The sequence below is a fragment of the Anguilla rostrata genome, chromosome 2, assembly GCF_018555375.3.
Source record: "Anguilla rostrata isolate EN2019 chromosome 2, ASM1855537v3, whole genome shotgun sequence".
Lineage (NCBI taxonomy): Eukaryota > Metazoa > Chordata > Actinopteri > Anguilliformes > Anguillidae > Anguilla > Anguilla rostrata.
This window is the reverse complement of record NC_057934.1, coordinates 45,098,132-45,124,978: the sequence shown is the minus strand read 5'-3', so window position 1 is coordinate 45,124,978 and position 26,847 is coordinate 45,098,132. Positions and strand designations below refer to the sequence as shown.

General features: G+C 41.7%; 1 protein-coding gene across 4 annotated transcripts in view; it reads left to right on the top strand.

The window, feature by feature from the left end:
* Nucleotides 1-26,847, top strand: part of mad1l1 (mitotic arrest deficient 1 like 1) — a 233,550-nt gene that overhangs the window by 51,906 nt on the left and 154,797 nt on the right. For all 4 annotated transcript variants that reach the window (XM_064322506.1, XM_064322504.1, XM_064322503.1 and 1 more), the window contains exons 11-13: nt 4,247-4,391; nt 18,353-18,493; nt 26,497-26,553. In XM_064322506.1, the coding sequence (XP_064178576.1) occupies nt 4,247-4,391; nt 18,353-18,493; nt 26,497-26,553 (343 nt within the window). The remainder of the gene's footprint in view (nt 1-4,246; nt 4,392-18,352; nt 18,494-26,496; nt 26,554-26,847) is intronic.

The window sequence follows — 26,847 nt, the reverse complement described above, 5'->3', positions numbered from 1 at the left end:
TTTTTTTAATGGCTGAGTTTTATAAGCACAGTGCTGAATTAAAGTGTCTCATTGAGAGACTTGCCCTAGCAGTTGTTGTAAACTAAAATTAAAGGTCAGTTTTATGGCTTGTTCCAGGGGGCCTATCTGGCCAAATACAGAGAGATTTCTGGCCTTTTTACAAATAAATATCCTGCATTATCGATATTTCTTGTGATTCACAGGAGATTATCATTTGTCTTCATTCCCATAATTACCTCAGTATGTAACAAGTACTGGCCGAATGTTCCTGTGTTGAGTCCTCGTTTTTACTGTGAATTGGCATCAAAACACCAATTATAGCCTGTTTAATTGATGTTTATCTTCTCTCCTTTTATTTATTATTTCGCATGTAGGGTCACCAATTTAAAAATCATGGTTGTATCCTCATTTGGGCTATTGCGGCATATTCTTTGTGGTAAAGGAATGGAGCACAGACTGCAGAGCGGTTTGCTTGCCAGTTTTGTTGTGTGGAAGGATGCGGCCATTCTAAACAACGCTGATGAAAGGGTAAATGAATCTTGTGAGGGCCTGATTATTTTTTTTTACTTCCCCCTCAACCCCTCCTTTCTCAGCATTTGATCGAATTGAACTTCTGCCGCAAGTAATTTCATTCTCACTTCCCAAGGTCAAGTGGTAGACGATTCTCTTCAGTCAGTATCTATTTATCTCCAAATGCAAATAGAATGGACTGATTTGCATTGATGGGCACAGAATAACAGGGGTTCCTCTCAAGGTTATGCAAGGAGAGACGCAACGGGTATCAGTACAGTGGTTTGTTTAAAAGAACTATTCTTTAATCACTGGGGATTCTCAGTCTAATTAAATACTTTTGCAGTTAATCCCTTATGTAGCGCCCCCTTTTCTTTAACACAAGCCTGAAAAGTACTTACGCAAAATAAATTGGTTACTATTTCTGAACCCTTTTGACTATAGACATAATCCTGATTTCTTTAGACATTTAACCATTGCTTGTTTGTTTTCCAAGAGTCAGAATTACTCTAAATATTACTAAAACAATGTAAAAGAAATACAGTGGAAGTGAAAGTTTTTTCTCATCTAAAATATTTTTTTTGAGTGTATAGAGGTTGTGGCTATACCTGGTCATAGAAATGCAATGGAGGTACATAATCCTGGTCCATATTTGATGACAATGCCACCAAAAAGGAGAATTGTGCATTGTTTTTTTAAGCTATGTCTAGGCTTGGTTTCCAAAAGGGCCATTTAGAGACTCTGAAAGGACACTTTGTAACCAAATGACATTATGGTCTTTAGAGGTGTTAAGTACTATTTTGTTATATACTATTTGCTCGTGGAAGAAGTGTGCTGAAATTAGCTCCCTTTCCCCCTGCCTGTCACCATCTCCCTCCCTCCTCCTTCTCCACCCTCCTTGGTCTCCACAGCAGGTCTGGAAGAAAATAACAACATTAGCTATAAAGTTAACTAATCCATTGATTGAGGTCCATTGCTGTTTTAACCAAATACAAATAAATAAACCCACTCCTGTGCATCTTAAGAGGTTAACTTTCTGCTATATCAATCCTTGTAAATCTTGTAGCTGTCTTGGATATTGGCCATTACATTTGAACTGCTTGTGTGTGTAGTGTACCCCAATAGAACTGTGTAGACCATCGTCTCTATCCTAAAACTCAGGCCCTGTCTGTCCCAGATCATAGCGGATTAACATGCCAACTTGCTTTGTTTGAAGTTCACAGACAAAGTAATAGCTTGTCCACTTTTAATTTAGTTTCTGAATGAGCCTAAATTAAAATAAGCAAATGGTCTTCGGATTACCTAAGCAAATGAGTGTACTCTTGGTGAACTGTGCTTGAGTGTCTCATATTTGCCCATGTGCTAGTGTGTTTAAGAGCAGGCATGTCTATGACCCTTTTCTTTCATTTTTTCCCTTTCTACTGACCAATACCCAGAATTTAGCTGTAATTGTACATGTGCTCAATTATTTACTAAGTTGACAGATGCTTATTCTTTAAAAAAATATATTGTCTTAAAACCTTTTGGGGAAAATGTTTTATTGTGGAAGAGAGAATTGCTTTTTTTTCGCAGTCCCTTAGGGATGAATTGTCAGGGAGGCAATTAATAAACAAATAAGGTTTTTGTTTAAAGCCAAATATCTTATTACCAGAATACGGTTACACTTTCTGCTTCAAACTGTTAAAAAATTGTGCTTCAAAGATATATTTGTGTTTCTTTGAGTGTGAGGCCTTGGCTGCCTGATACGCTTCTTGTTCCAAGAGTTGGCAGGTATGTTTATTTGCTTTGTAGTTCATTTCAAACTGGTGGGTCAAGTGGCACGTAGATGTAACTAATAAGCGGAACTGTACTAGCATGTAATAAAAAAAGGTGAATAATAAACACGTTGTAGGAAGGATGTACCTTATGTCAAGCAGTCCAGCCAGTCCCCATGGATAGGTTGGTTGTGGTGGGGAGGGGGCACCAATAAAAATAATTTTGTGGACATTACAGCACTGTGCAGACTTAACTTGCTTTTTTGTGCTCTTCTTTGTTTCATGCTAATCTGTGCATGTGACCTGGACCAGCTGTGAAAGAGCTTCCGTTCTCCAGTCCACTGCCAAGTGGCCTCGTGCATTTCAGTACAGAGGACGCTGCGGCAGTACTCCAGGAATGAGCCTGTGCCCGATTTGTACTTTTCTCTCGTTGGTTCCCAGCTTTATCTTCAGTGACATTTCTTAGCTGTTTGATACAACTGCACTTGACAGAGTCATTACAAAACAAACAGCAAACACGTCTTATGTGATAAAAGTGTTTTTTACACTGTATGCAAACCACTGAGCTCCTGAGCAAATACAATGCATATTTTAAATAAATCTCTTTCGACTGTGTCTTTTAACATGAACATAAATGAACATAAAGCTCACTGTTGAAATGGCATCGATGTTGGCAGAGACGATGTGGTTCTCTGTGTGAACAGCAGGTCCAGAAAGGGTAATATTGGAGATATACTGGAGCTAATATTGGAAGCAAAGCAAGAGCTTTCATGCTCTTTAGGTATTTTCTCTATGTACATGATAATAGGAAAGATGTGCAAAGAACAGCCATCTGTTGTTAGGTTGTATCTGAGGTTGCTACTTTCTAAAATGTTACGGTTTCCGCCAGTGTATTGCAATTCCGCGATGACGTCTGTGATTCTGTTATCACAGAAACTATAGGGCCCTACCTTAATGCTGCCATCAGTCTGTCGCTGGCCCGCGCCGGGCCCCCGTCAAAAAAGACACTTGGCCGCTGGCCCGCGCTGGGCCGCCAGCCCCCGTCAAAAGATGCTTGCCACCGGGCCTAACAACTTCTCTGGGGGAAACCCTGAATGTATTTATAAAGAATTGCTCATTAATTTGCTGATCGTGTGCATGTTTATTTTTGATAATGCAACTTTCACGGTATCTAGTTCAAAATTGATTTATATGACAAACAAGGTCATATAAACATGTTTTTGTGTCAGTCAGAATGACACGTGAGGATGTTTAGACACCAACATGACCTTTGTGTCTTTTGTGTATATTTTGGGTGCTGATTTTTTAAATGTTACATTTGAAAATCCTCCCCTGATTCCAATATGCTGTGCATATCATACTTTTATTCAACTTTTACATTTTAATTTTTTTGTAAAGGCCTTTAAAGGCCTCCTCTTGTTTAAATTGGAATGTATTTGAACATTTCATTCTCTACCTTTTGTTGAATTCAAATGAGTGCTACATTGCTAGGGATGTACCTTCTTTACACTGCATTAGTAAAAGTCTGTTGGTGCTCTACACTGATTGTACCAAATGTCTTTATTAGTCACTGTGTTAGCCTCATCCAGAGTCATAATCTGCTGATCTGGCCCCCATTTTGAATTTATTGGAATCTTTTTCTGCAGGAAATCAGCTACCTATCTCATAGCAGAGTGCAGGCCTTCTAGCTGCCAGATTAAAGGGGTTCATTTTGTTTACAGTAATTCATTTTTATTGCATATTTTTTTTTTTTTAGCTTTGGCTAGATGGCTTCACTCATAGAAATAAATGAAATGTAGAATCTACCAAATCATAACTCTGATTGCCTGGCTTGAATTACAGTTTGACTCATGAACTGCAGAGCGTAAAGCGTTCAGTACCCCCCCCCCCCCGCGTGCAGTCCTCGCGGGCGCCCTGTGAGCGTGGCGCCTGAGCGCGTGCAGCTGTGCGCTCCTCTCACCGCGCCCTTTCTGCCCCCGCAGCGCCCGCGCTCTGGAGAAGGCCCGCGCTCAGCTGCAGGACGAGCTGCTGCAGCTGCGCTCCAAGGTCCTGGAGGAGCAGAAGAAGAGGGAGCAGCAGGACGGCCTGGTCCGCCGCCTGCAGAAGAGGGTCCTGCTCCTCACCAAGGTGGGCCCCCACCCCGTCACCACCGCCGCCGCTACGCGCGCTCCGTTCCTGTCGCGTCCCTCGCTCGTCCCGCAGGACGGAAGCGGCCTTGCCGTGGGGTCTGCGATTGGCTGGCCGTAAGGAGGAAGCTGCCAGGTTTTTGGGAGCGTAGGCGGAAGTCAGAAGGGTGGGGGGATAGATGGAATCAGCGGTGCAGGCCTTCGCATGGCATGCCTTGGACAGAAGAGTAACGCTCCTGCTCTCCCGAGCGGTTCCGGCTTCTGGTGTCTGAGCTCTCGTTTCTCAAGGCTGCCGCAGTGCCAGCAACACCTCCCACTCAATGTTGTTCCACAACACCTTTCTATAGTCACAGATTCTCAGACGTTCTCAGAGTTTTATTTTTCATCTCTGTAGGTTTGCATGATGTCACTGTCTGTATTAGGCTTGAGTTTTAAAGACTCTGTCTTTGGAATTACTATGGCTGACTATAATATGTAATCTGATTAACATGTCCAAAACTTGTGTTATAATTTTTTTGCTAAAGACCTTTGCAGCAATGAAATCTACTTCACCAGAATCATGCTGTCGAGCAAGCCATTCCCTGTCTTACTGTTAGTATTTGGTGCTTGTGTGGTATTGCTATGTAAATCTTAATGAAAATGAGTCCTCTTATAGAGCGTTTGTTTAAGTCTATTCCTTTCAAGGTAAGTAACATTCATCCTCTCAATGGAAGCTGTAAAACTAATTTCAATAGGACATTGATTTCAAGCTGAGATGTACTAGTTTTACTGTGGACTGGCTGATTTATCAAGTATGGCCACACGTTTCACTTTTTTGCTGAAAAAGGCCAGCACTATTGGTCGAAGAGTGCTGTAGTTTTGTTTGCTTGTGGTTTAAATGGTTTCTGAGTTCTCCATATGACCTGGGTTAGTTGGCCTGTTGCATTGGGGTAGTTTAATGTTTGTGGCTGTCTTTACTTTGCTTTACTATCCCAGCAAAGGTTGAGAAGGGAATATGATACATGTGCCTTTTTAGAGGAACCTACTCCAAACCGTCATTGGATTCATTCATTGTTCATGGGTTCTTTCTTGGCTCAGACACCTCTCTGCAGATATGGATGGTCCTGTGCAGAGCCAGAGATCTGCATTGAGAGCTTATTATACAGCCAGCCTGTTAAGTGCATTGTGATATCATTATTTGTGCACATATGTTTTTGTGCCCACCTTTACTGAATCATCTCCCCTGCTCTGAATATTGAGTGTTCAGCCTGTTGACTTACACAGTGGGGAACGCACATTGTGTGAAGGGAGTCCACTGTCAGTGCTGTACAGCAGGAAGTTGGAGAACTGGAACGTCTTGATTTTATTTGAATGTCTTGCATTACCATTAATGTGAAATTGCCATGAAGGAATGGAAGTTAAACATTTTACATCTTGGACCAGAGCTCTGTGTGCACATCTCATGTTAGAAATAAATCTGTAAGAGGGGAGTCAAACTGGGACCCAGAAAAGGCTGGCATTTGAACGAGCCTGCACGCTGGGACTCATCCTGTACTTCAAAGGACCCGAGAGCCTTGTGATAAAACAATAGGTTACTCGGACTTCCTCTGGATGAGCAGGCCATTTGGCTCTCTGGACTGTTACCCTCTGGGCAAGACTGAGATAAGGGGAACTGGACTGGTTTTTTATAGTTGTGTGAGCAAGCCATTGGCTCTCTGGAATGTTTCCATCTGGACACAATTAAGATAAGGGGAACTAGTCTCTTTGTCTAGGGTTGTGGGTGTGTGTGTGTTGGGACCATTAAGGGTGAAAAGATCATCAGGCCTCTGGCCAAATGGTGGGGCAACTGCGCGGGACAGTACCACAGTGCCCTTATGTGGGCCCCTCTGCCATTACACTTTTTATTTCTTTTCTGGATCTGGACTCTAAACCATCTGTTTATCATATTCAAAAACCCCGTTAAACCTTACAAACCTTGCACATGTTTTCATTATATTACTGTATTATGCCTTATGTAGTAATAGCATGGATTGCATGTAAAATGGTTCAACAAAAGGGTATTTTCATGACAACTGCACCATAATATTACATCCCCTTGACATGTTTGGTATGGACGTATTCAGGGAAATACAAGAAATTGAATGAAATATGTTTCATACCAAATAAAATTTAATAAAACATAGTTTCAGAAACTCAGGGAAAAATTATCACAATGGAATGTCCTCTCTGGTAATCATCTCCTTTTCCCAATTTCCCCACTAATTGTTTTAACAGCAGCCTCCAAATGGTGGGGGCCGAAATTCCAGATTTGATTCGGCCAGGTTAATTTATGGCAATGCCGCCTAGACCAAACGCGGGATTTGGCTTAAAAGGAAGGGAGACAAAGCAATCGAGGAAGATCGTAATCGACTTCCCACATTGCACATACTCTGCTCTGTGTGTAGCTAGACAAGGAAGATCGTAATCGACTTCCCACACTGCACATAGCCTACTCTGTGTTCTGTGTGTAGCTGAACAGGCTGGGTAAGAATTTTTACTCTATATTTATGTTTTAAAACCTTCCATATTTTAAATTGATTGTGAATTTGAAGCTAATGACCTACCTGCCTGTTAAATAAATTCTTCTTATTTTTAACTTGCGTGGTCTTCATGACTCTAATCCATTTTATCTTCTTTTCAGCCGAAATTCCGATTAAATACTCAGGGGGACAATTATGACTAGGACCTACTGATCAGGGGTCTAGTACAGCGAACGTCTTTAGTGAGGTTAGATAGGCGACCACGATCTGCCCGCTAACGGGATTGGTGTTGTATTGGTTCTGCTGTTTTGGCTTAAGAGGACCCATGGGCGTTATACGCCGGTTCTTGTCAAATTCGCCTTAAGGCGCCCGATAGATACACACTGTCCTGGGCTCATAACTATCTATGCACAAAGGAAGGCATTTATTATGGTGGTCAGCCTCCTACCCTCTGGGGGCTTCACCGAACTGAGATTTAACAATAGTGCTAAACCCGGGAGCATATATTGAGGAATGATGGCACAAGATAGAGTCGAGTGTAACCACTCCAAGTTCCACGTATAGTTAAAACCAAATTTTAAATTATAATTTCATTTGGAGTCAGATTATTACGAGAGTAAAACCTAGTAACTGTTACGCTTACTTGCTGTGGTCACGGATATATTTGATGTGTTGTTCCGCGCATTTGTGAGTATTCTGATGCTCCCATTGGAATATTGACAGTCTGGTGACAAGTCAGATATAGCTCTGATGACAACATAACCCTGTTTACGAACGGAGAGTAACAAGAATGTTACTGGTCCGTTTCAGGCCAGTTTTAAGCGGGATATGAAGCAACGCCTTCATATCTGACCCGTGGCAACGGAACCAGTGCATTCTTAATTATAATTGTGCCCTGTTCTTACGAACAGAGGAAAAATAACTAACATCTCCGGTTTTGAATCACACCAGCCAAGGGAAAACACGCGGTGCCTTCCCCTCCAGCTACAAACCCTCATTGGTCTAGCTGTGAGGTGTTTACAAATCTGTAATTTTAACTTAAGATATCTAGGAGACAGCGTGCGCCATCCTGCTGCGCCTTTTTATGGGCTGTGGGAATGAAGAATGTTTTGATTTTGTCTCATTCTTTTTGTTATTCCAAACTGTGATAGAGTTCAGAACCAAAGTGCATCACCTGTTCCTCTCTCCAAATCAATTTCACTGTCAGGAGTCACAGGCACAGTCAATCATCTGACTTCAGGGAGATTTTTTTTCCCTCCCGTGCCGTGAACCATCTCCAACGTAGGCAGCGCCAATCGACCTTTCTGTTGTCAACTGGTCAAGCAAATGTGGGAGGCTCTGACTATCACACAAAGTCTGGAGTTCAGTGGCCTGTGGGAGTTTTCAGTGACTGTAGCCTGCTTTCTCCTGTGAATTATGATGTTTTTTTACAAGCAGAGATGTTGTATTGAGGACCGATCCCTGACAAATAGTCGGTTTTTACGGCTCACCTCCCCCCCCCCCCCCCAAACTCATATTTTGAGTCAAACTTCACCATCATGTTCTTTTTACATTTCTGAGGCCTTTTGGAAAAGTGGTAGGCCCAATATTTTGTCACTGAGTGACGAATGTTTTGGCTGCTATGAAAAGGACGTGTTCCAGCCATCAGGCTGGTGATGGATGTTCTGTCTGGCAGGAAATCTGTTCTTTTAAACAGGTTGCATCGAGGGTGCGCGCATCTTCCCCCCAATTATGCTTCAGCAGACCTTAATGGCTTCCTTCGCGAAAAAGGTCCTGATTGCGGCAGCAACGCTTTAATTACTATCTGCAATTAAAGCTTCTGCGGAGGCATCGAGTTGTTGAAGGATATAATTGAGAAAAAACAAAACAATTATACACACCTTCACCCCCTGACTTAAGCCCATTCCCCTCTAATTAAACGTGTTGATTTTTTAAAAATGTAAATCTCTGAGGGGAACGCTGTGCTGGATGCCTCTCGTGTTCTGATGGCTGTAATCTTCCGGGCCGCAGAAATGTTTGTCTCTTTCAGCGGTTGTGGGGGCGGTGGGTTGGGGGGGGGTTGGGTGGGGTCCCCGCAGCGCTGACCCCGGGCCGCAGGATTAATGGGCGGCACGTCGCGCGGAGCGCGGGCAGTCGATGGCCAGGCGGGAGGCGAGGGCCGGCCGGTGGACTAATGGCAGGAGGAAAGCGGCGAGCAGGCGAGGTGCGGAACGGAGTTTGATTCCCGTCTGCGGGGTTTCCCGCACGGCAGGGGGAGGCGGATCATTTACAGGCTCCGTCCCCGCTCTATAGAAAAGCGATACGGCCGCTTCGTGGGGAGCCGGGATGATGCAGCCATTTTAATTATTCCCTCTTTTTACCTTTGGGATACTCTGCAGCGTTCTTCCCTTTAACTGCGCTGATTTATCCGATTGATTTCGTTCTGGTTTGAGTGCAGTTCTCTCCGGATATTACCACCCGTTCAGAATACATACTTTTTTCCCTCATTTCTCAGTTGACTGAGGTCCGGGGGATTTGAATTGTGAACGATAAGGAGTAATGGAAACTGCATTTTACTGCATTTTCTTTGCAGCTTTGAAAAATGTTGGACAGGAATGAAGAACAGGAATAATTGGCAGCATTTTAGTTATCCCGAACCACAGATGAGAAGCGCGGGGATGAAGGAGTGTGTTTATGTGTGAAGAAGATGCTGTCTGCAGCGACGTGAGACGCACTGAGGCCGTTGGATACCTGTTGGATCTTACGGTGCAAACTGAAGTGGCGCCAACACATTCTTCCAGCACAAGGCCGTGTTCAGCCATTGCAGGCTTTCATTGAAACTGAGCGCTGTTATCTCTCGCTAACTGGAAGTAACTCTGTGGTCATCAAGCGTGACGTCCCCCCCCCACGCTTTTTGGTGGACTGTGCTGGACGTGTGTCTGTCCTCCCTTTTTGGTGGAATCGGTTTCCTCCTGGTTTGGTCTTACAGTAGTGTGGCGTGCTGTTGCTCCTGAAGTCAAAGTCTGCTGTGAACATACTGGAACATACTGAAGGCTCATGCAAACTGAGCACTGTTCATTCTTCTGACAGGGATCACAAATCTCTTACGATCATGCATCTGTAAAGCAACATGATTTATTGAGCTTTACCTGAGTGACACAATGTATTTTCTAGTTACAGTACTTGTATAAGCATCTACAAATCACATGTGAAGGGTACTTATTTGTGTCTTACTTAGAAAGACCACATGAACTGTCACATTGAAAAATGTTTTCTTCTGTCATAGATCTGCATTCTGCTGCTATGCGTTTCAGTATAAGTAAGCTGTCCTACTGCTTAATGCATATTTAAGTAGCCATGAATATTTGCCCCCAGTAATGTTGCAATGGATAATATTGTGGAGTCCACAAAGTAAGACATGGCAGTGTTTAAACTTGTTTCACACTCCTGCTTTTTCAAACAATCAGAATTATTTTTTAAAGGTAGTGTGGACCTGATGGAAACACCATTATCTTCTAAAGAGCTGGTGGAATTGACCTTAAAGCAATTTTGTTGAGAAATAATGGAAACAGAATGAAACTTTTATCTGACGTAAATTCTGAGATTTTTATTAAGATAACCTTGGTCTGAAATTCATTCATGTTTAACTATCACATGAGTGGCGCTTTTTGGAGTGGCAAAAATAGACACAGAAAACACACACACACTTTTGTGATCTCTTAAAGGGAAAAACCTGCTGGGCATGAAGTGTAACTCTTGCAAAGGATTGGCTGTTGGCAGGTATTTTAAGGGACGTGGGTGTAATAAGTAGCCTGTTATATGACTGCGGAAATTATTTGTTGTTATTGTTGTTTGTTGTTTCACCACTTTGAGTGACTTAAAACTGACCCTGTGCCATTTGAATTTCTGAAATACAAGATGCATTTTAAATAAGCATTTTGCCAAAACAGTTAAACTACCTTTATTTAGATCAGGGCTGTCCAACTCTGTTTCTGGAGAAATATCATCCTGTTGGTTTTCACTCCAGCCTTAAAAAAGCACAACTCATGGGACAGTTAGAGATCTTGTTAAGCTGCTAAATAGTAGAGTCCTGTAGGTTTCCCCTCCAAATTAGTGTTGGAGTGGAAACCTAGAGGATGGCAGATCTATGGGAATAGGGTTGGACAGCCCTGATTTATATGTTGGCCAGGGCCTTGAGCATTTCTATAAGCACTCATGGTTTGTAGATTTATCGGTACTAAACATACAGTTAGTTTTTTACTGTTTAGAATTCCCTGGTTTTGTGTTAGCAGATGTGAATGAAATATGCTGTAAGCTAACAAGCAGCAGATACTAAAATACAGCAGTGCTTTCTATGGTGCGATATTTGACTGTGATTGGTGCATGTTGTTAAAGGTTGAGTGGCCAGAATTGGAGATCCTTGAGTAAACAATTTCACGATGGAGTTGAAGAACGCTCATTACTTTTAAGTGTTCCTGTTCTCAACTCTTCATTGTGACCACCCACTTCTGCTTCTAGTGCACCAGCACTTCTACCCTTCCGTCGTACACGGTACACACATGCAGTCTACAGGCTCCTGAGAGCTTCCTGTTCCACAGAACCTCGATGCACCTAAAGTGGTCTCTTTTTTTTTTTTTTGGAAGTTTCCACCTGGCATGAGAGTTTTAAGTCTCTGTGAAAGGTCTGCGGAGCTGCATGTAGCTGACTGTGAAAACAGATTGCATTGCAGGTTAAAAGCGGATTAGAGTTAATTAAAGGGATGTACCTCCCTGTCAGACCCTTGGATCCGCTCGCTATTTACATGCTAATGCGGCGGCGGTGCCAGAGAAGACGAGGAGGGTGACAGCTCCCATGTATTATAATAATAGAGACCCGCGCGGTATAATAAGATGAGCAATTTGAGAATGTATCAAACTGAACATACACAGTGTTTCTCTACAATGCCTCTCTTTTTCCATCTGTGTGATAAAGCGCAGGGAATTTCAGCGTACCGTTGGTTATTAGAAAGCCTTGTACAATATGGCAGCATAAGCAGTTTACACGTGTAGCTGAAATTGAAAATTTGCGGCAGTGCTTTGCATATTTTAAGCTGCTGATAAGGTTTTTTTTTTTCGCTCCGTGCGAAAGGCAAATCCCACTTTTTTCCCTTGTTGAACGATCATACATTTAGGTTGGAAATGGGACTGGCGTGTGCTGTTGATTGTTTTGTAGTTGAGGACCCGCATGTGGTCTCCTGCAAGGTGCTTAGTTCAGCTTGATTTGTTTATTTGATGGTTGATGGTAGCTTTTGGTGAACACGCTAACTGCTTTGTAGCAAAGGCTCTTACTTAATGTGTGCAATCTCATACTTTTTGTTCCTTGATGTGTGATAGTTGTTTCTATATTTTAAGATTAGCGCCAAAGGAAAATGTCTGTGGCTGCTGTTCTGTTCCCTTTTATTAGTGATGTCCAGTTTATTTCACATTTTGTTCCACAGCTATCAGGGGTAATATAAAGTTCCATACTTCCACATGACATCAGGATGAACACTGAGTCTGACTTCAGTCACGCTGAATGACTATTTCGAGTGGCTATTGGTTTGTTTAAATTGCTGCTATTGTGGAGTTGGGAGATACTTTGGTCAGTCAGTAGGTATTTTCTATGCCAGTTATGATGGCTTGTGGAACCACCTGTCTTGATTTATATTTTGTTGTTCTGTGCCACAGAAGGAGCTACATTACCCTAGTTTTGAAGGTGCTCGGGTTCAACCTGCCTCTTCAAATATGCAGCAACATTTTTACAACTATTTTTAAAAACCTAGAAGTACTGGACAATGAATACTTAACCGAGCTGTCGGATTCGTTGTGTTCCTTCCCCCTCATTCGTTGGAGTGTCATGAAAGCGCAAAGCAATATTGTTGAATTTGCCACCACTCCAAGTCATGATTTGCATCTTATTTTGATGCTGGCTGTGGAAGCAACAGTGGTAAGCCAGTGTGTAACTGGTAGCAGTAGCATTTACTAGTGCACAGTTTCTATCAATTTCAATGATTCAATTTCAATCTGATTTCATTGCAAACCTTTATACAGTATTGTTTCCAATGGGGAAATAAAGTGGGGATTTGTTAGAGCTTCATTTGGATTGATTTTCTGTGGTAACTGTGCCCTATTCTCTTTATGAAAAGAATCAAGAACCATAAAAAAAATGTGTGTTCTATAATATGTGAGGGTTTTTCCACTGATTTGTCAGGTCATGTCTGTAAGTGAGCCATTAGGCTTCATCTTCTTGTTCAAACGTTCTTTTTTATCTTTGATGATATGCCGACAACATTCCTTTTGCAACAAATTACCCTTTTAAGAGTAATGCACCAAATAACGCACATATTTATTACTTACTGTACAAAATACCTTCCTCACTATTTTTGATTGGATGGATACTGAGGGTCTACTCCCTTGAAGATTATCAGTTTAATTCTCAGTCACACAATGCCGTTATGCAAGTCCAGTTGGCTATAAAAAAAAAAAAATATATATATATCCCTGCCTCTCCTGGGCTTCCAGCAGCCTGGTGCCAAAGTCCACTTCCAGTCCAGCCTCCCCATTGGTGCTAATGATGTGCTGTCATTCACACGGGCACATGGAGAGGGACACTGAGACAAAGAGAAGCTAATTGAGTAATTCTGGTTCGCAAATGGAATATGCAAATATGTGCTTTAACTGCCGCCAAAGGGACAGTGGAATGGAAGGACACTCCAGAAATAAATGAGCTGTTCTACTAGATTGATCCAACTTCCTCTGGGAATTCTCACTGATAGTGTCATAACAAAGGCAGTAATACACTCTGGTGTGTGCGGTGCGTAGAAAAAAAATGAGCCCATAATTAAAAAGGAAAACAGAAACATAGGTTAACCCAGTGAACTAATGATTACGGTGACATGCTATTGACGTGTATTGCAGGGGTTAAAATAGCGAGTAAACAAGCGGTGACATTAATAGGACCGTGCCGCTGTTGATTTGAGCAGTGACATTTGACTGCTTTTCCTTAGGGCTGCTTGGGGGTGAATTGGGGGAGTGATATCAGTGACACACCTTTTACGGTGTCTGGCGGTCTGAAGTTTGTTATTTGTGTTTGGCAAAGTGCAACAGCTGGCACTAGAGGTTTGTTATACTGATGTTTACTTGATGTTTTAGAGAAAATAAAAATGATAATTCCACGTGAAATCAATCTCAAAATGAAATGTAAAAAATGTGTGCACATTGGTCATCTGAAGGAAGGAACTGAACTTAGTGTCGTTATTTTGTCTGTAAAATGATGAATTATTGTGGGGGGACTCTTTATGGGGGGACTCTTTCTGGAACGTGCTTCATAAGTTCATATTTCAGAGGTCGCAGCATGCCTCTGTAGATCAGCTGTGTTAATGCTTACAGTTTTAATTCTCATTTTGTTGGCTTCTAAATGCAGCATTGAAATTGCCATATGCTTTTTCTGTACTGACAGAATCTGTGAAGAACATTGTGTTTTTTTGATGTTTTAAAAGTACTTGCTTTAAATAACGATAACACTACAATGAGTAGTGTGGTTTTTAGAGTTTTGCTTTTGTAAAATTTGAGATTAATATTGTTGCGGGATTGGTTATTTCTAACCTGAAGGTGATTCGGTTATACTTTTTTTTTTCTGTTATTTTTCCTCTGATTGGAACCTTGGAGCTTGAAAAGCAGTGTTTTTATTGGCCTCGTGCCACTGTGGTATAAAGCTGACCCCTCTTTTTAAGTTAGAATTGGACTTTTAATCAAATCTGAAAAGTTTTGTATATAATAGGCTTTGGTCTCTGTGATTGCATAGCTGGCTAACAGCATGTTTTTGTTGTGTGGCTCTGAATAGCCCCTTTATGCCCAGTGCCTGAAGAGTGTGTTCTTTGGCTTGAGAAAGCTGAAGTGTGCTAATGGCTCTAATGAAGGCCCGTTATCCATCGCCCGAGTCCTCGGCTGGCCGCGCGGAGGCCAGACATCCCGCTTCATTGGGCTTTTATGCCCGTCACTCAGTGCTCAGTCTGTAACGCTGCAGCATACAGCTTTTGTGCGCGGGCCACGGCCGTAAAAAAAGACTTCAGGTGTTCCTAATGGGTCATTAAAAGGCATCCCAGTGTAATGGAGAATGAAAGCAGCAGTTTGTGCCCAACCGATGGAGGCCTGTGGCTAAATAGGCGCTGAGTTAGAACTCTTCTGGAATGGTGTTAAATTGAAATATTTCGTTGAATTTTGATGCAGTCTTCTCACTACCATGTTCTATGTGGGAAGGCATTTTCCTTTTCCCATGTTCCCATGTTTTCCAATGCTTTATATTTCTTTAACACGCATGATTCCAAGTCTTCTGTCTGTATTGTGTTATTGCAGTTTGGTTTAATTGGTAAAATAAAACAAACGGAGAAGACCATAGTCAGCACCCTTTGGGGTAGCATGCCCACTCGTTGGGGAATTATGGAAGGAAAAAAAAACTCCAAATACTTCAGGATAGACTCTTTGTTGTCTCTTCCTTTCATCTTCATTTGTTGCATCAGAATGCTTATATTTCTGCTAATCATAGTGTTACATAACAGGAAATTAACTATTAAAAGGTATTTTTAGAGACAGGTCACGTTTGTCTACTCTCCAGTTATAACAAGTATAACATCACAGAGAAACTGGTTTATTTGTGGTCTGACATGAGAGTAGGAGTTGCTGATACTAATGCTGGCAGTCTGGTCTGTAAGAAGGTTCACATGGTTCAAAAGCCAGATTCAGTTTGCCCTGCTAATTTACTCAACCTGTTGTTATTTAAAAGGCAATCTGAAAACAGATTTCGTTTTGGGTAAATTCAGTAAGCTTAATTATATCCATTAAAAAAGTAAAGATAACGTTTGATGGTCACCACTGCCTAATCCATTATTCATTATGTATGAAATTTTTAGTTACATTTCATATCTGTAATCCCAGATATCTTAATCTGTGTGCCTTGCAGGCACCTGGACTTGAGGACAATTAGTTCAAACAGATTGATTAAAAATTGATTTCATGATTTGTGCAGGGGTTAAGAATGCAGGCTGAGAAAATTGTTCTCATGGATCATTAGACTTCAATCAGTAAATGATTCTTATCTTTTATTTCTGTGTTACCAAGATAATGGTCCCAAAAGCTATATTGATCTGTTCAGTTTAAAATGGGTAGGATAGACCTTTTTTGGTTTAATTCACTTAAAATCAGATATTTACCACCAGTCACCAGTACAGAGGCACTCGATTGTTAATATAATTGTCTTGATGTTCAAAGGTAAAATAGAACTGTAAAAACCAGAGCAAATTTAATTTTTTTCTTGTATGTGCGCACGCATGCATGCACACAGTACTCAATAAATAGCCTCTTTTCTCTGAGAAAGTATGTATCATGCAATTATGGTGTGGAGTATAATACCTATATGTTTTTTCTTAGAGAAAAACAGCTGTTTATAGTCATAAGGTATTTTATCTTTATCATTAAGGGTCCTGTTTTATTCTATACCATGAATTTGAAGTATCACAAAGTCATTCATCTGAATCGTCACTGGATTTGGCATATTCCTGTGTGACTGACAGGTTTTTGAGCAGATTAAGATACATTGCATGAATAACATTCTCACTTGTCATTCAGTTTATGAATTGATTGAAAGGTAGTGGCCAAGAGAAGCATCCCTTCCTCTAAATTGATGAGCATGATGAATTGAGCTGGAGTACATGTATCGCTAGAGTTAAGTATATAGTGCATGTACATTACTCCTGTATTGCTGTAAGCCATACATTTCAGCTGTGCATGTGATTTTAGTAATTTTTTTTCCATTTGAATAAATACCTTTTGTGATACTTGGTCCACTGGAGAAGCAGATTTTTCTCGGCCACGCCAACTAGTGGAGAGAGCACGTGCACCTGGGCTGCGTTAACTAATCAGCTCAGGTTCTTAAAGGTGTGCTGCTCTCCTCAGGGCTGAGACTAGGGGTACACACCTAGAGGGCGAGTTTGAGTTTTGTTTGTCAGCGCACTGAACGACATAGAAACAGCTGAAAAGTTGGCCAGCTGAGACCAGCGGCGAGCTGAAAAGCTGTAGCTGGATTTTACTTTCTTATGTCTTTGTTGTTTTAGTTTGTTGTTTTTGCCTGGAGCATATGAGGGGGAAGGGTGAAGGTGTTTTTATTTGACTTCGTGTAAGTGTGGGTGCACTCTCTCTCTCTCATGCGGCAAACGGTGTGCACCCGGAACTGCCGCATCTCCCTCCCCGGGGTGTAACACCGGTGTGTAACACCTTTATCACCACGCCATTTTAATTGGTGGCCCAATCATCAGCTTCAGTGTTATTTGACAACAAAATATGTTTCCTGACGCATTTTTGGAAGCTGAGCCCTATAATGGTAATTGAGGCGTACATAATCAAAAAAAATCACTAGAAGCATTGTTGTGGCAATTGGCATCTCATTGTGTAAATTAAGTGGGTCATTTAGGAAGGCAAGGCAGGCAAGAGAAGGGAAAATGTGCATATAGCCATTGGTATGGCGTTTGTTCTAATGTGCTGTCTCAGGGCGTGTGTGCAGGGTTCTTATGGATGTGTTTAGTACTTTACATTGCAATCACAGCAGCAATGTTTGCTACATTTACCCAAGACAAAAAGTATCCATTATTCTCTGTTCCCGCTACCTCATTTCCCCTTGCTGCAGCACATGGATTTTATATTGCTGTGCGGGAGAATGAGAGAAATTATGGGAGATTATAGTTTCACTAAGATGAACTGAAAGTTGTTGAGAAATTTGTCTTTTTGTTTGTTTTGGTTTGAATAATTAATTTTTCTACTAAAACATATGCAGGCTTATACTTTCATACTTCCATAAAATTTGGGTAAATTCTCCTTTAATGTAATTCTCCTGGTACAGTGTTGGAGTACAGTTCATGCCCCTATAAATACCAGATATTGTTCTTTCTTTTACGTTTTCTCAGATGTGTAAGTGTATCAGTTCTGCTTGAGATGTGTAACTTACTTCATATTTAGCAATCTGAAGACCATTCAAGCATTTAAAAAAAAACTTGAATTCTCAGATGTGTCCATCAGCACCAGTGGTTCACTACCCACTACCCAATCTTGGTTAGCTAAGCTAAGTAGCTAAGTAAATCTCGGTTTTGACTTAACGGTTCGGTATATTCTTGGTGCAGCAAAAATGAAATGCAGAATATAAAAATGCTTTTTATTTATCAACAAAATGTAAACGGTGTAGAACTGGCCATAATTTAATCTTGAACAAAATATGGCACATTAACATCGTAGTAAGTCTTGAAAAAAAATCAGATTTTAAAGCCGACCTCCATTCCTAGATATGCTAGATGCATATTTATCATGTGAGGTAATGGAATGTTAATAGTGTGGGTTTGTTCTTGCTGCGTGTGTGAAAGGGGGCTGGTGCTCTCAGACTGGGGCTCCTTCCTCTCAGGTAACCCGCTGTGTTCTCTCCCCAGGAGCGTGACGGGATGAGGGCCATCCTCGAATCGTACGACAACGAGCTGGCCGCCAGCGAGTACTCCCCCCAGCTGACCCGTCGCGTGAGGGAGGCCGAGGACCTGCTGCAGAAGGCCCAGGCCCACAGCTCTGAGATGGAGGTGAGATCAGTCTCCTTCCCTCACTGTTCATTAGCCTGGCTGTTCAGGTGCAGACTGGCGAGACTCATCCTTGCTGGTTTGCGCGTGGGGACACTGCGACATGGTGACAGGTGCGGTCACCTTGCTGGGTGGTGATTGGGTAAGCAAAAAGGCAGGCAAGTGGCTCCTTTGACTGTAGTGTGACAAAGCAAAAAGAAAACTAGGCCCAAACAAGACAGCTGTAGCAATATCCCGGCTTAGAGATCATTAGGCCATTCGCCTGCTCTGAGAGACAAAACTGAACATGTGGACAGACTCCGGAAGGATATTCCATATATAAATATACCTGTTGAAGGCAATCGGCAACAGCTGGCCTAATTACCCATCATCCTCAGCTGTGAGAGCCTTTGCTGAAGAGTCCTGAAGGCCTTCCAGCCGTACGAGACAGCAGGACAGTCTGACAGCAGCCAAAGAGGAGGAGCAGTGCTCGCTGCCCTCCCTCCCCCCACACAACTGCAAGGCAGACGCGTTGTACAAAGGCACAAGTTGTCTGGCAGGCGCAGTCTATGCTGACTACATTATAGATTCCTCTTCTTGGCCCAGGTAACGAGTCTCTTGTGTGGCCTGGTCTGTCCCAGCCAATTATGGGACCTACCTCAACAAAAGATCCATTATTTGACTTGTACCCACCTGTAAGAGTTACTGTATAGGGGGTGGAGACACTGGCACCAAGGTAGTTTTACATCTCATCACAAGCGTTAGGCTTGGAGGAATGGGAGGCAGGAAGAAGGCATAGGGTGCCGCCTGATCAATAAGTGCTGAATCTCTTTGGGCAGGAAGTCCCTCTCATCACATCTGATGTCACAGGACTTTAGATTAGTCTTCCTCAGAGGTCAGAGGAGGGTTCCCACCTTCCGGAAGACAAGGTGTCAGGTATCATACAGAAGAGTCTGGCTGGGTAATAAAACTGCCCAGTGGAAGAGATAGAAAGACAATACTTTTTTTTCTTGGGAGGGGTCAAAAGTGAGACTTCAAAAACTTTTCAGCTGTTCAACAGCAATTGTGTGCTTTATTTTTTTGATAAAGTTTTAGCATACATTTTTAGGTATACGCAGAATGTAAACACAAACCAAAAAAAAAACAAGAACAACTGCATGTTTATTCGAAATGCATTCCAATTCTGCAGAAAGTGTTAAATCTGCCATGTGTTATTGAATAAAATACAATCTCTTACTGTGCTGTAACACTGTGTAAAGTCGCTTTAAATCCGCTTGTTTTTATAAATCCCTCTCAGGCATGTCTTTCACCCATCGCATCTCTTATTCTGTGTAATTCTGCTTTCCACAGATTTTGTTTTCTCCCACATGCTGCTTTTTGATGGTTGAGAAACTGTATTGCACAGCATCGGTATATGAAAAGCCCATTCCTGCAGGAGGAAATCCCTGCATGTGAAATATAAACCCTGCTCCAGACATTATCTCCCTACAGTTTCTTCAGAGTTGGAACGCATACGTCAATTTAGCAGGTGCACTCACTTTTCCACCTTCGTGTCTGAACTGCTTTTCAGCCCCTACTGCATCTCTCACTTCTCATAGTTAGTTGCAGGCTTTTTCCCTCCATTGTAATTTTATTTAGGGTCTGGTCATGGTAGATGTGTGCCTAAGTTGCACTTGAGGTGATACTTAATTGACAGAGGGATGCCATCAGTGAAGCGACAGTCTTGATTTTTCATTCAGGATGCCTACAGTCTTTCCATTACTAATAAAAGGCGAGATAAAGCCTTGCTGGGCCCCGGAGCTCTGAGAAATTTGGGATCTACTGAGGTGGCATAAGTACCTTGTGAGGTCGTGAAATGTGGTGAGGTGGTGAAAATGGGAATGCTCATTCCTGCAGATTTGTAACAATGCGTGTAATTATCTCTGCACGTTTGTAAAAACGTGTGTAATTATTTCTGCACATTTGTAACAATGTGTCTGTAATTTGAGTTCCAAAAGTAGAACTGTAAAAATGAGGTAGAGTATGATAAATCTGCATATGACCCATTAGATGTAATAATTGCAGTGTAATTGATTGCACCTATTATTTAACGCCTGGAGAAAGCAGGTGTAGCTTCATTTAAGCACACTGACTTCGCAGCTGTTATCGGCATTAGGGCGAGAAATCACCTGCTTTTGCTGCTATGGCTGCAATAAGAAAGAGTTCTCTGCATGAATAACAATAACAATAAGGAAATTATGATTATAAAGATACAGTACTGTGAAAAAGTATTTGCCCCCTTCTTTATTTCCTCTATTATTGCATATCTGTCATACTGAATGGTTTCAGATCTTTTGACAAAACATAATATCAGTCAAAGGGTAACTGAGTAAATGCAAAACATTTTTATGCCCCCGCCCTCCGTAGGAGGCAGGAGGGGCATTATGTCGATGCCCCGTCCGTCGTCAGTCCGTCCGTCGTCCATCAGCAATTTGGTTTCCACTCATTTAACAGAAAACGCCTTTGTTGATTGGGCTGATTTTTTGGTGGTGAATTGACCTTGACCACACGTAGCCTCTTGGATCTCTAGTTCCTCACTGGAAAACATCCTTTTACTCTATATGTTAACTTTGTGTTTTCCTTATGCCATCAAAGCATCCCTTAAAATATAGTACTAAAGCCACTGTTCAAAAAAAGTTGTAAGCGGCCGCTTCATTTTAATTTACTGCACTTAAAGCCAGGTACTGAAATTCAAGAATCTCTTTATTTAGGGCAGCCGCTGTGGTTATTGTCTCACCAATGCTGGTACTTTGTTTGGTTAGCTGATCTGTAGTAGTTGTCCGTCCTGCTGTTAGTGCAAAGAGAAATGCAGTCCTTCATGCCTATAGGTATGCTGGTTGTGTTATTATGTGTGCTCTTTGGGTCAGAGGCCACATATCAGTTTTGTATTCATAGAATCTTTGTTCTGAGGCCACTCGAAGCGCAGCTGATATCCACCTAGCTTTGAGAAGGATGTGATGAATGTTGTGGACACGTTCGGTCATCTAAGGCGGCTCCGGGTCAGCTGCCGATGTTGTTGATGTATTGCTAGATCTTTGCCTAAAGGCAGAGGGGTCACATCAATCAATTCTGCCAATCCAGGATGCCCTTATCCTGGACAGAAACCATGCTGATTTCAGAGCAGGCTGTTGATGGAATCAGCCAGCAGCATCGCGTCTGAATCCCGCTCATTAGCGTTGCATCAGTAGAAAAACGATTTGGCCGCAATGCAGCCAAAGTGCAGAAAGCTGCCGAATGCGTAGGGATTGTGGGGTGCAGTGCTGAATGCTGTGGAGGCTGCGGATGTGATCGCCGTTGACTCAGCTGCTTTGCACGCTGCAGCTGTAAGTACCGCGCATATCCTGTCAACAGAAAAGATGCATTATCTGCAGGAAATGGAAAGAGTCAATGGGCCCCTTCAGCAAACCTATTTTAGTCTGTTTTCTGTAAGCTGAAAGTATGCTACAGTATGCTTTGCTGTCCTTGTCAGGCTTACATATTTCCAATATTACCTATTATGTGCTATGAATTTCAAATATACTGGCAACAATGCACCTCATAGAAAATGGTGACCATCTTGGATTTTCCGACATTTACAGGGGGAAAGGCCATCACACTTTTTATTACACTAAATGTCATTCAGAGGAGACTAATGCACGATATCATTTGTGTAATGAAACAAATATTAGCGAATATTAGTGACCATCCTCAAAATGCAGTGCCCTTTTAGAATTTCAGTGCTGTGCATTGCTCATATTAACTACATCATTTTCATTGCATACTTATGTGATCTTATATGCATGCTATACATACTGTGCCTGTTGTCAGTAATTTGCTTCATTATGCAGGCTGTATATTCTAGCAGTTGTCCCTGAGTTTACATAAGTTCTTCAATAGACCACAGTGACTTGCAGCAGAACTCTCTTTAAGCATTTGTAAATTAATGCTTTTGAAAAATTGTGTCATACTGTGAAATTTCGATAATATGGTTGTATTTTTGAAGCAGCTGTCATCCTGTCAAAACCTCAAACAATGAGATTCCTACTTCCCACTTGAAAATAAGCCTTAAACTGTTCGCATCGTACAGATGCAAATGTCCCTGTCACTTTAGAAAAAAAAACTATTGTTCTCTAAGTGTGGCTCTAGGGCATTGCAATGCATTAACATTTCAAACAGTACTACGTAGTATGTATATTATAGGTCTTGTACTTTTTTCGTTTAAAATAATTCTGTTTGTTCTAGTAATACGCATATGTATTTATTGTAAGGCCATAAATGTCACTTGCAGATTATGCTTTTTTAAAATAACCTTGCATGGAAAAATATGTTAAACCAAAATGTAGGCATGTGGCATGGAACAGAAAAAACATCCACTGTCAAATGGAAGCTTGATAAAACCTTGTGATAATTTAATTAGGCATTGGGACAATTACCCAAAGATAAAAGTATCTATGCCTGCTGCACTCAGAAATGACCTCAGTATGTTGGTAAACGACTAGATTATGTTAGCTGTTACGCCCACAATACATATATGAGCAAAAGTCTTATTATGCGTCTATATTAGCTGTTATAGCTTGCTAGCCCATCCCCTGAGTGCAGAAGTGCTGTAGTATCTATAGCCCTGAAACAGATGAGGCCAAACGTACTGTAGAGGTGTTTTTATATATTCAGCAAAAAAAAAAGAAGTGCCACTTTAAAGATGAGACACTTCTACCACTCATGGTGACAGGCAGTAAAATTGGACCCAATGGCCCAAATCTGTTGAGGTGCTTACCCCCACAGCCATCTCGATCTTCAGGCCCACTTCAAACAGGCGCTGCTTTCCTTTCATCTTGTTTACTTCTGTTTCAGAGCTCGCAAACACAAAGAGGACGCTTTATGTGTAAAGTAAATGAGGCATGTGAAAGGATGCTTCCACAACCCCAAAAACGAAGCTGAACGCCGACCTCCAAGCTTGAGAATGGCAGCGATACCGCTAACCCATCCCTGACCATGTATCACTTACAATGTTTCCAGACTTTGTGACTCAAATTAATGGTTTGATTTGAAAGTGGGAGTTCCAGTTGAACCACAAGCGATGGGTACAACACAAACACAATTAACAACAGAACAGAATGACAATTAATTTCATCGCCTGGGAGTCATATATCCACAAAACATTATAAACTGTTTTCTCCAGCCAGTACCTTTGGTGGTGAATTAAAATATCAACAGCACAAAGTAATTGATAGTCACCAACCTCTTTCCCACCAAACACAACCAATTTGCAAATGCGTTGTCCCTGGGCAAGACATTTTCATTATTAAATGAGGGATCCAGATAAAGCCTCTTGACACTCATATGTCACTTCGTGGATATTGAAAAATATATTATCCGTTTGTGTTTTAGTGTGCAGTAGGTATTGTGGCTTGTATATATGTACAGTACAGTGCTCCCTGCTTGTAAGAATAGTGTCCATTCCAGATGATTTTTACAAGATGTATAGTATTACGTGGAGTGTGGTCTCATTGCTTGAATCAGTGAATTTCGGGCATAGAAAATCTCATTTTCAGATGAACAAACATGGCTTTTATCAGTGAGCAATGCCATGCTTCTTGTGGGCCCCAGCACCAAGGGTGGGTTCGTCCTCTCTTGTTTTTGCTAGGGTTCTACGTACTCCTCTTCTTCTTTTATAGTGCAATATGACCTATAGGGGGCACCGTTTTTGCTATATACTTATATGACCTCAGAAGCCCAAATTGTATGAAATTTGAGAGGAACCCTCAAGACAGCTTCCCTGCAACAGTCCTGAGAAGCACTTCCCCCTCAGTCCAAGGCCATGGTTCTTAATGTATGTACATTTGTTTTTCAAGGTTTGGCCTGGAAGGAAAAATGATTCTCAGAGGAGCAGTTTTTCTTCACTAGATACCAGTTATTCCTATCTGCCATATGCTTACAAATGGCTCTCGCGGTATTACCCCTTGTAAAAGCAGGAAGGAAAGTAAGGTCACATTTGAGTCTACGTGAGAGAATGTTCGAACGCATAGCAGCCCATTCCATTGATTTTTGAGTGCCGAGTGTAATGAATGTCCGTGTCCAGCGCCAGGTGCCGTTATGAAATGCCAGCGTGTGTTGTAAAATACTGTCATAACTCGGGTCAAGTAGGTACACCGCGCTACTGTAATCTCTCTTCCTTGCTTTTTCAGCTTTGCAAACAGATATATCTACATGAAATGCACACCTTCTCAAGATGCACACCTTGTAAAGACAGAACGAGGGCCTCGCTGTGTGTTATTTCGAAAGCCATGGAAGTTCACCCACCCATAAGTCCCATCTTGGTGAAGGACTGGCATTGCTTGTGAGCACATTTTTATGGAAGAACGTTAAAGTAGGCCCCAAGTGCAAAGTGGCATTGACTTTCCTGAATAAATGTGAGCCAAAAAACCCAACTCCAATTTTGAAAGGTGTGATTGGCGAAACTGAAATAACAGCTATTGCTGAAATGTGTTTTAACACCTTTGGTTTACTAGCAACAAACGTCTTCATACATCCTTGCTTTTCCTCTTTTCACCACTGATAACATTGTAGCATGCCATCTGATGTGCTAAATGACTTGCCGTCTGTACAAATGTGCAATGCCAAAATGTGTTTTTTTTGTGTGTGTGTGTTTATGCTGTATACATATATAGTGCCGGTAAGTGCCATTATTTCCAACTATGGTATTTGGTGTTGTAAATAGTTTTTAAAAAGGTAATCCAAAAACACAAATCACGCTAATGCTCAAAATATTTTATTATTTTTTATATTATTGCCCCGCTGATTTCCTTGCTTTTTTGCCACTGAATGCCTGCACAGTGGTCTACATTGTTTATTATTTATTAGAGCACTGATGATGGCTATTAGCTGAACCATTTGCTCTGTATTATGAAATGATCTGATCATTTTTTGTGCGCATTGGTTTGCTCATTACTTGCTCAGTCCTTATTGTTAAGCTGATGTGAATGTTTGCATAATTCTTGGAGGAAATAGTAGTAAATATGAGAGACATGGGTTTTTTTCTGAAAGCATAAATATGCAAATGCTTTAATTTCGAATGCACCCTTTTTACAATGAGTGGCAATTATTTAGCTTCCCAATAAGAATTATTGTTGTTAAATATGTACTTTCTCATTGTCGTTCTTGTCTTTGTGTCTGTGTAAGCACTGGTCCCCAGCCCCATTTGTTTAAAATGATCTCCTGTTGTCCGCACTGCTTCTGTCATTCTGAGTTGAATGCTGTGTGAACTCCAGACCTCAATATTCTTGTTCTGTGTAGCAGTAGCAAGGAACAGGCTGAACACGCCTCGATGGGCTCCCCTTCAATAGAAGATGCAATTTAATTTTTTAAAGCTGAAATGTGCTCAGATGCGTCTGCTCAGGTTCAGTATAAATACTTAAAAGAATACAGGCCTGGATACGTAATGCAGTGTTGTACAGAGCGGCTTACATGGTCTAGTGGCAGTTCTGCTCAGTAATGAGATTATTTTATCGCAGTTGTTAAAATGGAGCACTGCTTTTCGCAAAAGTGCGTGGCCCTGCTTCATGTAGTGAAGTGTGTGTGGTAGATTGAGTTACGGGGGCCTTGACCTGTGTTTCAGCCCATTTTGTTTCTGAATTGCGTGACACAACTCTTAAAATTTATATTATTTCTGTAAAATGGATTCAGGGATTCTCTTACTGCCAGTAGTCTTTACAGAGTGTTTGCAGTGCATCTCCTATGAAGATTCCTTCTTCCTGGCAGCTGTTCTTTCAGGGTCACTTCAGCTGTAGTTTTTTGCTAGCGCTGCGAACCGAAGTTGCACAGAACCAAGTCCAAAACGGGGATCCCTGGGCCCTGTGAGAACAGGCTCTGTCACTGTTGAACTGGACACTGCTCACTGGCCACTGTTAAACTGGGTGCTTTGCTGTGTCTTACCATCCTCACGCCTGCACGCACACTTCCCGTGCTCTCAGACTCTTCAGTGAAAAGATTTGCTTTGTTTTTTTCTGCAGGCTCAGCTCTACAAGGCTCAGGAGGAGGCCGGCTCCTATAAGCTCCAGGCTCAGACAGTAAGTACAGACCACCCCCACCGTCACTTCTCCTCCACTTTTTGTGTGGTGTCGGCCATTGATCAGTTTTGCATTTTTTTCCTCCCACTGCATCCAGTCTCCTACTTCTCAATTTAGTATGTGGTGTTAATGTTCTGCTTAGAAATTTTGATGCAGTGTTGCTGCACTTCACCATGATTTAGAATGAGAACAATTTCTTGCACCATAAACAGTATAAACCTTGTAGTTCTTTGTGCCTTGAATCTTGGCTGTACGATTTATAGCTTTGATTTTCAACACTTCGATTAAGATTAA